At 37.5% G+C, this 12,179-nt stretch overlaps 1 protein-coding gene across 1 annotated transcript; it reads left to right on the top strand.

The window, feature by feature from the left end:
- Window positions 1–1,089: 1,089 nt before the first annotated feature.
- On the top strand, window positions 1,090–7,719 carry LOC148862800 (GDSL esterase/lipase At5g62930-like). Its single transcript, XM_088975336.1, has 5 exons — window positions 1,090–1,498; window positions 1,790–1,867; window positions 5,243–5,319; window positions 5,900–6,064; window positions 7,408–7,719. The coding sequence occupies exons 1-5, from the start codon at window positions 1,400–1,402 to the stop codon at window positions 7,574–7,576; spliced, it is 588 nt and encodes a 195-aa protein (XP_088831462.1). The 5' UTR covers window positions 1,090–1,399; the 3' UTR covers window positions 7,577–7,719.
- Window positions 7,720–12,179: the final 4,460 nt, after the last annotated feature.

The following is a 12,179-nucleotide window of genomic DNA, read 5'->3' as shown; positions in this document are numbered from 1 at the left end:
TATTGGAATTGTCACGCACAATCTACAGGAGTAAACCCAGGTATTCGGGAGTTGGGAATTGGGGCCTCCACGGCTCCACCCATTGGAGCAAGAGGTCGTCGGGCTATAACCAGAATGGTTTTTTTGGAGTGGTTTCCAAATAAAATGCGAACAAGTTCTGTTCAAATCCTGAAGATGAAAACCTTTCTGGTTTTATCTTGACACTGGGAAATGGCATATTTAAAAGAGTTCGGATTGTTTAACCCTTTCTGCTCACATTCACATAAACAACGGAAAAAGTGAAAAAAACGGTGAAATCATTTGCATTTTCACTTCAAGGTGACGTGATGGCATCTGAACATGATGTTGGAAGCTAAAAAATACATGATTTTGGTTTTTAGTGGCTTTAACAGACCCAATTTCTGGCCTTCGTTTTGGTCTTTCCGGCTGGTCAAGAGGTGTTTTTTATGAATCTCTTGCCAAATGACAAAATGAGCGAATGAATTATGGCAAAATCTACAGTACATATGGTGCACCTGTAGCAAAAAAAGTAGTTGAACCTTGAATGTCATGATAATTGCATCTTGTTAATTGTGAAAGTATACTCTATAAAACCTAAACCAATAAAAGTAAATAAACTTTAATGTGATTGCATTAATAAAAACAATTTCAACTTTTTTTAATAATTGCAATTGACCCAACCACATGAATCTTGTTCCTCTATTCAACATATCCATTGTCAAATCTCGGGTCCTTACGTTATTTATTATTGATTCAATCCATGTTTTCATCTACCTTCAACTAATGGAAAATCAGTTCTGAGAGGTCTTGAATTTATTTCGGATGCTGGTGTGTTTGCATTTCATCGGGGTCGCATGCGACCACGGATGTAGTAGCTTTTTGTTCACCAACTCCTCACCATCATCTCTAACCTCAATTCTAATGTCAATAATAAAATGCTCTTTTTTTTTGCTGCAAATATAATAATAAAAAGCTTTTTTTCATCGGAAAAAAAAACTATAGAATGCTTATCGTTTCGTTAATTGGAAGTTTTTTCTGAACCATTCATCAAAAAAGTATAAAAAAACGTGGGATAGAAGTATGGCTCAGGTTTGCGGGGCAAATCAATGTTTCATGACATGATGACTCATGAGCGTTCTCCCTGTGGGCTGTGGGCCAGTTGCCCTGTAGCTCCAAACCGTTAACCGGCTGCAAGATAATGAATTCGGGTCGGAGTAGATATTGGGGTAGCATCATCATCATGCACCATGAACCCATTCTAAGATCAAATCATCGTGAACTCAGGATACCTTTTGCCAGCGATTTCTGGACTGCTGAAGATCCTCAGTATCAGTGTTGGTAATCGGGTCTTTCACAGTCACAAGACTCAAGTATCAACTTCCCATTATAGATAGAGAGGATGAGACCTCAAATAGTCTTATTTGGCGATTCGATCACTGAACAATCATTCAGACCAGGTGGATGGGGAGCAGCTCTTGCTGATACTTACTCTCGAAAGGTTCTCCTTGCTTATGCTTTTATTACCATCTTCTTTCTTGTTCCTATTTTTCGTGTATATTTTGTTCCAAACGTCGAATACTGCAGTTTCTATTTGTTCTTCCATGTGTCAGATTCTTCTTCTTCAAACCCATTTTATAAGAAACGTCTTTTTATTCATTTTTTCAATTTTACTTTCCTCCGTCTTTCATGATTGTTTTTAGGTATAATGCTTTCCTAGTACCTTAGAAATGGTCACTGACTCACTGCAATTCTTTCTTCTTCTTTTTTTTTTTTTTTTCTTTATGGGCAGGCTGACGTTATTGTTCGTGGGTATGGTGGATACAACACTAGATGGGCATTGTTCTTATTAAATCACCTTATCCCGCTTGTAAGATTTAAACTTGTTTCTTTTTTTTACTCTCCATTTATCCTTTGTTTTTTTATTTATGGTGCTACATTTGTAATTACTTTTCCTGTGTTTGTTTGCATTTACATTTGGAAATCCTTCATGAATGATGTATCTCTGAATTTCTGTGTTAGATCGGACTAGGGAATTTGAATGGATGTGTTTGTTAATAAAGTAGGGGATTGTGAAATGCAATTTTGTAGTGGGTTCTGAAGTGCAGGAGTGGTGTTTTTCTTATGGCCAACAATGCTGTTTCCCCCAATTATAGGTTTGGGACTTTGGGTGTTGAATGTGACACAAAATGGAACTGGCATTCGAGTGGCATGCCTAACTCTAGAAACGTATATGTGGTTCAGGTTAGCTGTTATGATTCTTTTGGGAAAACCTTTACATACTGAAAGAGTACAATGTGAGAATCCTTTAGAAATTTAAAGTAACAGAAACAACATAAAGTTCATTTTTGGTTAACATGCATACACGGTGGTGGACATGGAAAGTGTATAGGAACACAATAATGAGTCCCTGAAACCATGAAAAAAAGAAGAAGAAGAACCTGGAACTTAGTAAAGGTTAAATCTTGAGATGTAATGAAGCTACTGGCTTGTAAGTTGTAAGCTTCAGCTGCTTATTGTAAGAGGAAGAAGAAGAGTTAACCTGTTGAGTTGGTAGTAAAGAAAATTAAACTACACATTATGGAGTCCCATTATGAAACATATGCATACATGAAATGGTTAGACCTTGGGCTGACAAGCATGAGAATGCGGGCTTGAGTCTGAAAGCGGCCACTTTGGTCCGAAATGTGCCTAAGGTTAGGTCTGTATCAATTTCAGTCCACCCCTCCCAAGACTACTCTGGGTCTCCTACAGTCCTACCTACAAACTCCACATCCTTACCCACAGGACACTAATGCTGTATATTGAGAACATCTCCCCATGAATGACAAAGGAGATATTCCCAATGCATGCCTGCAGTGTCTGGTGGCTATGGATGTGGGAACAGTTTGTGGGTAGGGATCTGAGCTCTCCCAAGACCCCGGCCCCAAATAGCTGGGACCAACATTGGGTGCCTTTATGTATGCATACACACATATAGCCACATCTTTGTGCATTTTTTGTTGTTGTTAAACAAAAAAGGAACATATATTGGCTAAAACAGATTAAATTTTATGGCATGTATTTTTGCACATTCTGAAGCAGATGAAGGTAGGCATATTTAATCTAACATGCTAAAAATCTTTTAGGGAATTGTATAAGGCATATGAACTTCATCATGGACAAACTAGAAAGGTTTACGATTATTTTTTTAATGATTGTTTATGGTATCTTCTCCGGATTTGTTGTGTTGTGAATGCAAGATTGTAGTCTTCTAGATATACTGGTATATAATATGTGCCTGATATGTGTACACCATATGAAAAGAGTTTCAGGGATTGGTACTTGTTATATTGCCAAGCTCTACCTTTCTAATATTCTTCTTGAAGCACCTCACTACATACACTAGATTTCAATTGAATTCATCAACAGAATTAACATGGAACCATATGACAGTGGCTTACTAATTACTATCATACCTTTTGCCATTTATCTATAAAATTCAGCCAGTAGATGTCCTTAGAATTCCAGACTTTGATCAATGACCCTTTCTATGAATCTGATCAATACTTTCATCTCCTAAAATATTTATGCATTTCTGGTACTATAGCCATCTTAAAAAAAACATTCCTTCAGTCTGATCAGTAGGTGTCACAGAACATTCAAGAAACATACTTCCACTACATTCTCTCTTCAATCATAGATCACATAGGAAACATCTCCACACTTTAATGATCCTGGGACTTCAGTTGTTAGTGTAAATTTAAATAGTAATTGGGCTTGTGTTCTCTGGTTCTACCAGAATAGATCTTTCAAACGATGGTGGGTAGTGGATTCAATTAAGTGGAAAATAAGGCTTTCCTCAAGGTCAAAAGTTGGAAGTTTATCAGGTCATGTGATCAACGTAATCCATTGGGCAAATGAAGGGGGAGTTCGTAGAGTAACTGATTCAATACATCACATCAAAGAGCTGGTTACTGATGGTACAAAAGCTAGTTCTTTGTAGTATACTAAAAGTGTAATGGTTTTACACACACATTGGCTAAAGAAGGTTTATTTAGAGATTCTTTGTAATATAAAACATCTTTTACTTAACCAGTTCTACTTTAGTGGAGTTTCCTTACAAGTAAAAGATTTCACCCATTTTTACTTGTTGGCTCATTCCAAGGTTCTTAAGTGTGTCTTTATCTCCTTTTTTCTTTGTAGGGCTGTACAAAGCCTCCTGTTGCCACTATCATTTTCTTTGGAGCTAATGATGCGGCCCTTTTGGGGAGGAACAATGAATGACAACATGTGCCTGTTGAAGAGTATAAGGAGAATATCAGAAGAATTGTCAATCACCTAAAGGTTCAAAATGATTTCATTAGTATTTTAAAACATTCTATCATTACCAGCTGTTATATACTTTTAATCAGGGCTAGTCTTTTGCTTCTGTGTTGGATGCAAAAGTTTCAGGGACTGTATATTCTACCCACCATGCATTAATTAGATGCCTGAGTTGTAGTGAAGAATCTTAACCATCCAAGAAGACCATACATAAGCAAAGAGTTTGATGAAAAATGAAGCTGAATTAGTAGTCTAATAGAGGGAAAAATGAAAAACACCAAATACTTAACAAGATAGCCAATACAATGGATAATTAGGAAATACAGGGTTGCCCATTTGCTAAGCTATATTACCTGGATATGCCAGGGAAACAACTTGACAATCTAAGTATCTGACATGATACAATGTATTTGTATTGGTATTTGAGAATCATAATTTGTAAGAAACTTCAGGATTTGGCTTTGCTAACAAGTTTACCGAGTAATTGAATGATCTGGAGTGATTAATCGGAGGTTGAGGTAAGCAATATGAAGCCCTCCCACCCCCCCACCTGTATGAGCACATGTATGTAGGCAAGGAGTTTATTGTATAGTGAGATTGCTGAGCAAATGCGGGTTCTCAACCCAGTCTGTTGTACAACTGTCAGGCTAATCCTTAGTTGACAGGTTTTGTTTACTTTGAATTAATCTAAATATATTACCTGGATAGTGAAACTGCAGAACAGATACGTCAATTTTTGGTTTAAATTCCATGTCTGATACCATGTCTAGCTATGCCCTTCCCATATTCGCATAATCCAAAGTGAATATATGAAAATTAGTATGCGGCACTTCATTTTACTTTGGGTCTTCACTAATAGCTTATTAATCTTACTATAGTCAGTTTTTATCTTGTACTTATTTTCACTTATTAAGCTGTCTCTCGAAACATTTATTTGCAGGAATATTCTCCCACCATGCTGGTAGTGTTCATAACTCCACCCCCAGTTAATGAGGAAGGGCGCAAAGAATATGCACGGTTTGGTTCTTTCTGCTTTTGTTGCATCCAAAGCCATAGTTATATTTCAAGTATAAAAAGAATTTGATTTGAGGGAAGACATGAATTGATCATGAAGTTCCTATAAGAAAAACTAATAATTCATATGCAGACCAGGTGGAGTGATTCACATACCAATCTGTTCTCTCTTTCTCTCTCTTCCTTTCTTTTCTTTTCTTTTTTAATCTTCTTGTCTGTCTTCCACACCCAGACTCAGAGACTTTCCCATTGAACAACTTTTTTACCTTTTCTGCTTGAAATATGATCCAAAATTCTATCACCTAGGTTTAATGCCTTTCTGCACTTCAATGTTGTATTTTCAAAAGTAAGCATGATCTGCCATTTCATTAATAGAATGGACTGGTGAAACAGAATTCGTATAGATGGCCCCATATAGTGGGGATAAGGCTTGGATGATGATGATGCTTGATCTGTGCCAGTAACTATAAATAAAGTGCTTGATTCTTAGTTATAGAAGCAGAATTCAGAGCTTCTTGTATTTCTTCCATTATTGTTCCATGTGGCATGTTTTATAATTTTGTAACTGAATCATGTGGTATAGATCTGTATTTGGTGAGAAAGCTGTGGATCTACCAGAAAGGACAAATGAAATGGCAGGAGTGTATGCAAAGCAGTGTGTTGAACTAGCAAAGGAGCTTGGTCTTCCCTCCATCAATTTATGGTCCAAGATGCAGGAAACAGAGGGATGGGAAAAGAAATTTCTAAGGTCAGTGAGATGTAAAGCCTTTTTTGTCTGTTGTAAGGTATTAAGGCTGTCATACTCGGGTCTGTTCAGTCAATAGTCACATGGACCTTTTGAGAGGCCTATGCCCTCCATGGTTTGGCTTGTCAACACTGTTTGATCACTAGAAGGGACCATTGCTTGGTGTGGTGGTAAAATGTAAAAGAGAAATAAAGGCATTTTACAAGTTACAAGCACAACTAAGTGCAAGGAATTCCTAGAGCCTTGGATGCAAGATACAAAGCGAGGCACTCAACTGAATGAAGTGAGGTTCAACATTTGAATAAAAATCAAATGAAAAGCTAAATGTACAAAGAAATCATATTAAATTCTAAAAGAAATAAAATATTTTAGAAACTTATTAACTCAATTGGTTAGAGCATCCTATTATTAACACTGAAGATTGTAACCTTGTACATTCAAGTCCCACATAACTACATAAGTTAAATAATTCAAACTCTTTTTTTTTTCTTTGAAAAAGGTAATGAAGGAATTGCCTTTTTCAAACTCTAAACATCACAGATGCTACAATAGTTCAGCATTACATTAAAGGTTGATTCATCAAAATATAAATAATGGTCCGTGCCTATGAGTCTAAGTGCTGCTCTTTAAAACTGATTCTCATGAAACAGTTGTATTCATTTTCACTTTCAAAGTTAAGAACTCTTAAAATGTCAAAGAGAAAGAAATGAAAGAATAATGGAGCGAGCAAGGTTTAACTGAATGCTTTAGCTGTTCAGTGGGCTGTGAAACCAATGATAAGGTTCCACGCCAGTATTTAAATACATGGGGCCTGCATCTTTACAGTAGGGCCCATGAATTTATTACTGACGTGGAACCTCATCATTGGTTCCATAGCCGGCTGAACAGCTAAAGCGTTCAGATAATCTGAATTCTAATGGAGCATAATAAGAACAGAGAATTGGATTGCCCCCTCCCTTTCTCTCATGAGGCGAGGTCCCTGCCACTTAAGTTTTATTTCACCGCATATTTGCAGTTGCATTTCTTTCTTTTATTAGGAGATCATAAGATTACCTAGTATGCCAAGTTGTCAACTTTCTGAACCCTTTTTTTGATTGATTGAACTGATAGAACTAATAAATCCTGTTTATTAGAAACAAGTTGATATGAATGAAAAAATTCAAAGGGAGCATATTACATCGAGATTGAATTTAACTTTTTAGACTTCTATATGAAACTGGAAATCATACTTAAAGTCATTTTATCATAATTCACTTAATTAGTTGGTGATTTTATTTGTTTATCAGGAAGAAATTATTAAATTACTGATTTGCTGCTCATTTTTTTATTTGTTTGGTCCTTGTCAGTGATGGATTGCATCTGACTGAAGAAGGCAATGCAATTTTGCACCAAGAAGTGGTGAGAGTGTTCAATGAAGCATGGCTTTGTGCTTCAGAAATGCCATATGATTTTCCTCACCATTCTGAAATTGATTGGAGGAATCCGGAGAATGCTTTCCAACAGAGGTGCTTATAGTCTTTGTGCCTTTTTGTGTTATTTGATTCCATTGTATAGAAGTTTATGAATTTAGGCATCTGGTCCTGCTATTCCTAGAACTCAGGTGCGTATTAAATTTGACTTTTGAGTTGATATTGAAAAATATCAAGATGTCAATTCCATGTGGCCTGTTTTTTTTTTACCAATTTCTGTGATGGCCATTATGTGGGTATGTGACTGAGGCTTCGTAGTAGGTTAAGGAGGTTTTGCTAAGAGCTATCAAAGGTTGTGGTTTAACCAAACACCTTCAACATCAACAATGGATCTGCCTAGCGACCCATTCACCCCATCCCTATCACAAACAACAGATATGGGCTTTGTAGGATTCAGGTTCTTGGTTCGGAGTTGAGGATTTCATGAGTACGCATACACATTCATGGATCCAAAATGTCTAAACTTATGATTCAAAGATTGTAGTTCAATGGTTCATGTATGGTAGGGTATATGCTTAAAACCTTTAGACTCAAATGGTGCTTAATTCTAGTATCTCCGTGCCAAATTTCTGTGCAAATAGTTGACAACATTATTATTATTTTTTTTTATGGCCAAAAACATGGATCATTTAAAGAAACCAACTTCTAAAAAAGTTACATTCGAGGCCCCATTGGGTATTTGCTTTGAGAATAGGGTCTGGAATCGGAATGGTTCATTCCGATTGCAACTCTTTGGTTGGGCAGAATTGGAATCCCATTCCCATTCCTGCTGGAATGACATTCTCCTGAGGGAATGGTCATTCCCTGCCCTTCCCTTGGGAATGAAATTCCATTCCTGCTGATTCCCATTTCCATAATGGAAATGGGATTCCGATTCTATCCAGCCAAACAGCTAGAATCAGAATAGCCCATTCTGATTCCGATTCTAAACCCTTATTCCTGCAAACCTAAGGGGCTTAAAATTTTCAGGTATGTATGATTATTAGTGATTTCTAACAATTAGGTTCTAAGTAATTTTTGTCAGTTATGAAATTGATTTTGTTTCAAGCGTGTGGGTGGTACCAATGTTGTCAGATTATCAGATAGAAAATGGGGGTTCTCGGTCACCATTTTTATCCAAAAAAGATTGGCTGTGTTTCCTATCACCGCCATCTTTTCAAGCAATGACCAAGCCATGAAATTCGGTTAAGTTACTCTGGATTTTATGCATATTTTATATTATTATTCGGTGTCAATCAAGTATCATTAGGTGTTACATAGGCTAAAAGGAGAAAATATTATTTCTATTGCAATAAACATCAAAATGCCGAATTCTCTAAACGTGGCCTTCACGAAACTCAAAGCATCCAATGTTGTTTGAAACAACTTGAAAACGTCCAACCAAACAAGAAAAAATGAAAGATCAAAATCCCTACATAGCACTGACATGGCAGAAACACCTTGGATAAATGACTCCATTATCGAATACCATCCAGATCATCGGGTGACCAATTCAACCATCGGAAGTGGTTTTATCGGACAATACTAAACTAAGCTGTACAAGCATCCACGATCCTCTGCGAAGGACCAGCGGCAACCATTTGGTTGGAACGAAGATTTCCTACTCATTTTTTTCTACCCACACACTACCTGCCGTGAATTGCAGTCACACATTTCACAACTCAAGACTGCAATTCATGGCGGATAGATTGTGGGTAGAGTAGTGGGCAGAAAATCCGCTTTGGTTTGGTTGAGGCGTTGAGCCCCACAACGCATAAGGGTCATCTTATTGGTTAAGTACGTTGTTCATGTACAAGAAGTAGACACCTTAAGCTACATAAACATTTTTATTTTTTGAAAATTTTAATTGCTTTAGAGCTGCTAATAAAGGATTAATTTAATGCATGTTTCATAACTGTCTGATCTTAGGATTAATTATGTAATAAAATTGACAGATTTTAAGTTTGTTTCTTTGACATGAAACACCCCGAGTAATGAAGGTATTGATGTGTAATATTGAATCCAGGGATCAATGCGAACTAACTGAGGCATTAATCTAGCAAACTAGATCAGGATTTTAAATTATTGGAGGAAAATATGATTGATATATAAAACAGAGAGCTTTCAAGTTTTAAGAATTAAGATTTCAGTTGCAAAACTTTTCCTACGTATTAATTTGTTTAATTCACTAATTGCCTTTTAATTAATTCTATCTGAATCCAAAACAATATTAATAGGTAGGGATCAAAATTCACACTGATTCTTCCTTTTGGGTATTCTTTTCATTGATATCTAATTGTTCATCTTATGAGAAAAAAAGTGGAAAATAATGTACAGAAGGCTCAGTTTGGAAGTACAAACACAAATATGTAAAGTGCAAAATCTTACATTTTGTATTATTTTATATGTATTCGTATTATATATATTTGTATTCGTACTCCTTTCAAATTGAGCCAAAATGTCTGCTTTGCAATGCTTTTTATAGATGCATTCAGGAAAGTATTGATACATCTTGATATGTCGAAATTAGTGTATTGATACTTTGAACCATGAGCATGGTTTTTTTTAGTTTTTTTTTCCAAAAATAAGTCAGGGATCAGTCTTATGCCTACCTACCCCCATGAAAAAACAAACAAAGTTCAAATATATCATTATTTAGAGCATCCATACTCTACCAATATGATGGAGGCTGGAGCATATCATGTTGAAATTTTGAACCTTGGATAGGGGCAGAGATAGGGGGAGCCATGGCCCCCCTATGGTTTAGAAATCCCTACTTGTGTTTGTAAATTTCCCCTCCCCTCTACTCCCCACCCCAATAGTCCTCCTCCGCCATATGGCCCATCTATATTTATTTATTCCCCCCACCCCACCCCCCCACACTAAATCAAAACTTTCTTTGAAAGCAAAGCGCAGTTAGCTAGAGTGGAGATGCAGAGTCCGGATCAGCTCCTCACATGGTGTGCTTCACACCAACCTCACAGTATGTCCTGGCCGCACATCGAAAATATCTCCCGTACTTCTATTTATTATTTATGGGAGATATTCTCAATACATAGTGAAATGTGGGTGTGAGGTTCGCTCTGTGAGGAATAGATTCCAATTCAGAGATGCAACTATCTGAATCCACAATTCTATATCCATATCTAGTGGATTTGGATCTTTCTATAAATCCCGTATGGGCTACTATAGATCTAACCCAAGACTAGGAATGGCAACGGGGCGGGTTTGGGGTGGGGATTACATTCCCCATCCCCAACCCTGACCCCTAAATCACCCCCATCCTCGTCCCCGATCCTCGGCGAGGAAAGGAATCCCCCCTCCATCCCCAACCCCAACGGGGAATTCATCCCCATCGGAGACCCGAATCCCTGACGAACCAGAGACAAAGAGTTTGAGTCTCTGAGAGTTTGAGAGAGAGAGAAAGAGAGAGAGAGAGAGAGAGAGAGAGAGGACCATTGCGACTTGTGAGAGCTGAGGTTGGCAATGAGAAAGAATTCGAAGGGCGAGGCGATGATGACGAAGGTTGAAGGAAGATTATAGAACTGAAACTCTTCTTTGAGTATCTCTTCTTCGTCCTCTGTCGAGACTCGAGTATCTCTATACTCTGTCCGGTGTTCGACGGTGACGGGCGAGTGGCGATAGTCAGCAACGGCGGTTGACGGTCAAAGAATCGGCAACGAAGACAAACTAACGAAGGAAGACCAAGCTAAAGTTATGTCGAAGACTCAAAGTCGAAGGGTTTTACTATCGAGTCATCGAATATTTTACTGTTTAAGTGTTTTACTTTTCTTAAGTTTTAATCTTTTAAAAAATGAATAATGATTATTATAATATATAATTATATATATTAATCAGGGACGGGGATTGCATTTCCCATCCTCGTCCCCGTCCCCGATCGGGGAGCCCGGGTACCCGTTAGGGAGGGGGAAAATTGTCACCCCTACCCAAGACTCCCGAATACATAAATGGGCTGGGTGTGAACCTGGCAACCCGCCTCAATCGATCGGTTAGGGATCAAAGACACGATTAGAGTGGATCGGGCCAACTGGCCCGATAGGAATGGATCTTGGACTCCACTGTCTTTAACAGCATATTCATATTGTCTAATGCAGCAGTGACCAGTGAGCGGATTATTCCTCGGAAGAAATTCAATTTCAGTTGAATGTTAATTTTGAAAATAATCACTAATCAGGTCTCTGTTAAATAAGAATAAGGTCAAAATAGTCATTATAGTTACCAATAAGCGGGTCAAAATTGTCATTTAGATATGCTGAAGGCCCTAAAAAGTTTTTTTGTAGTCGAACCTTGTTCTTTTTCGAATTCCCACGTTGTGTGAAATAGACTAATAGAGTGCTAAGATTTACGTCCATTCTTTACATTTCCCTACAGTTCCGCCGCAATGACCTTAGAGTTAATATCGACCTATAAAAATATGCCACGTGTACTTTTTTTGACTGAAGACTTTCTAAAATTAGAAACCTTTCTGACATGCAATCATTACCGCCTTTATTTTCCCTTGGCAATACTACTTGAGGGAAGCTTAACAGTCACAATTAATAAGTAATGCTAACCGTCCGATCAATCCTTTAATCAACGGTCACAGCTCCCCTGGAAATCAATGTCATCCTCTCTCTTACTACTAATATCAGAAAACCGCAGAGCACCAC

This window comes from Nelumbo lutea, chromosome 3 (assembly GCF_056320005.1).
Source record: "Nelumbo lutea isolate HS-2025 chromosome 3, American lotus-T2T, whole genome shotgun sequence".
In the NCBI taxonomy this organism is placed as follows: Eukaryota; Viridiplantae; Streptophyta; class Magnoliopsida; order Proteales; family Nelumbonaceae; genus Nelumbo; species Nelumbo lutea.
This window is presented reverse-complemented; position numbering and strand designations above follow the sequence as displayed.

Bases quoted from the DNA above. Each gene is read 5' to 3' on its own strand.
- LOC148862800 (XM_088975336.1), top strand. From the start codon at position 1,400: ATGAGACCTCAAATAGTCTTATTTGGCGATTCGATCACTGAACAATCA. The intron at 1,868-5,242 runs GTAAGATTTAAA...ATTTATTTGCAG, and splicing joins TAAATCACCTTATCCCGCTT to GAATATTCTCCCACCATGCT. The intron at 5,320-5,899 runs GTTTGGTTCTTT...CATGTGGTATAG, and splicing joins GGGCGCAAAGAATATGCACG to ATCTGTATTTGGTGAGAAAG.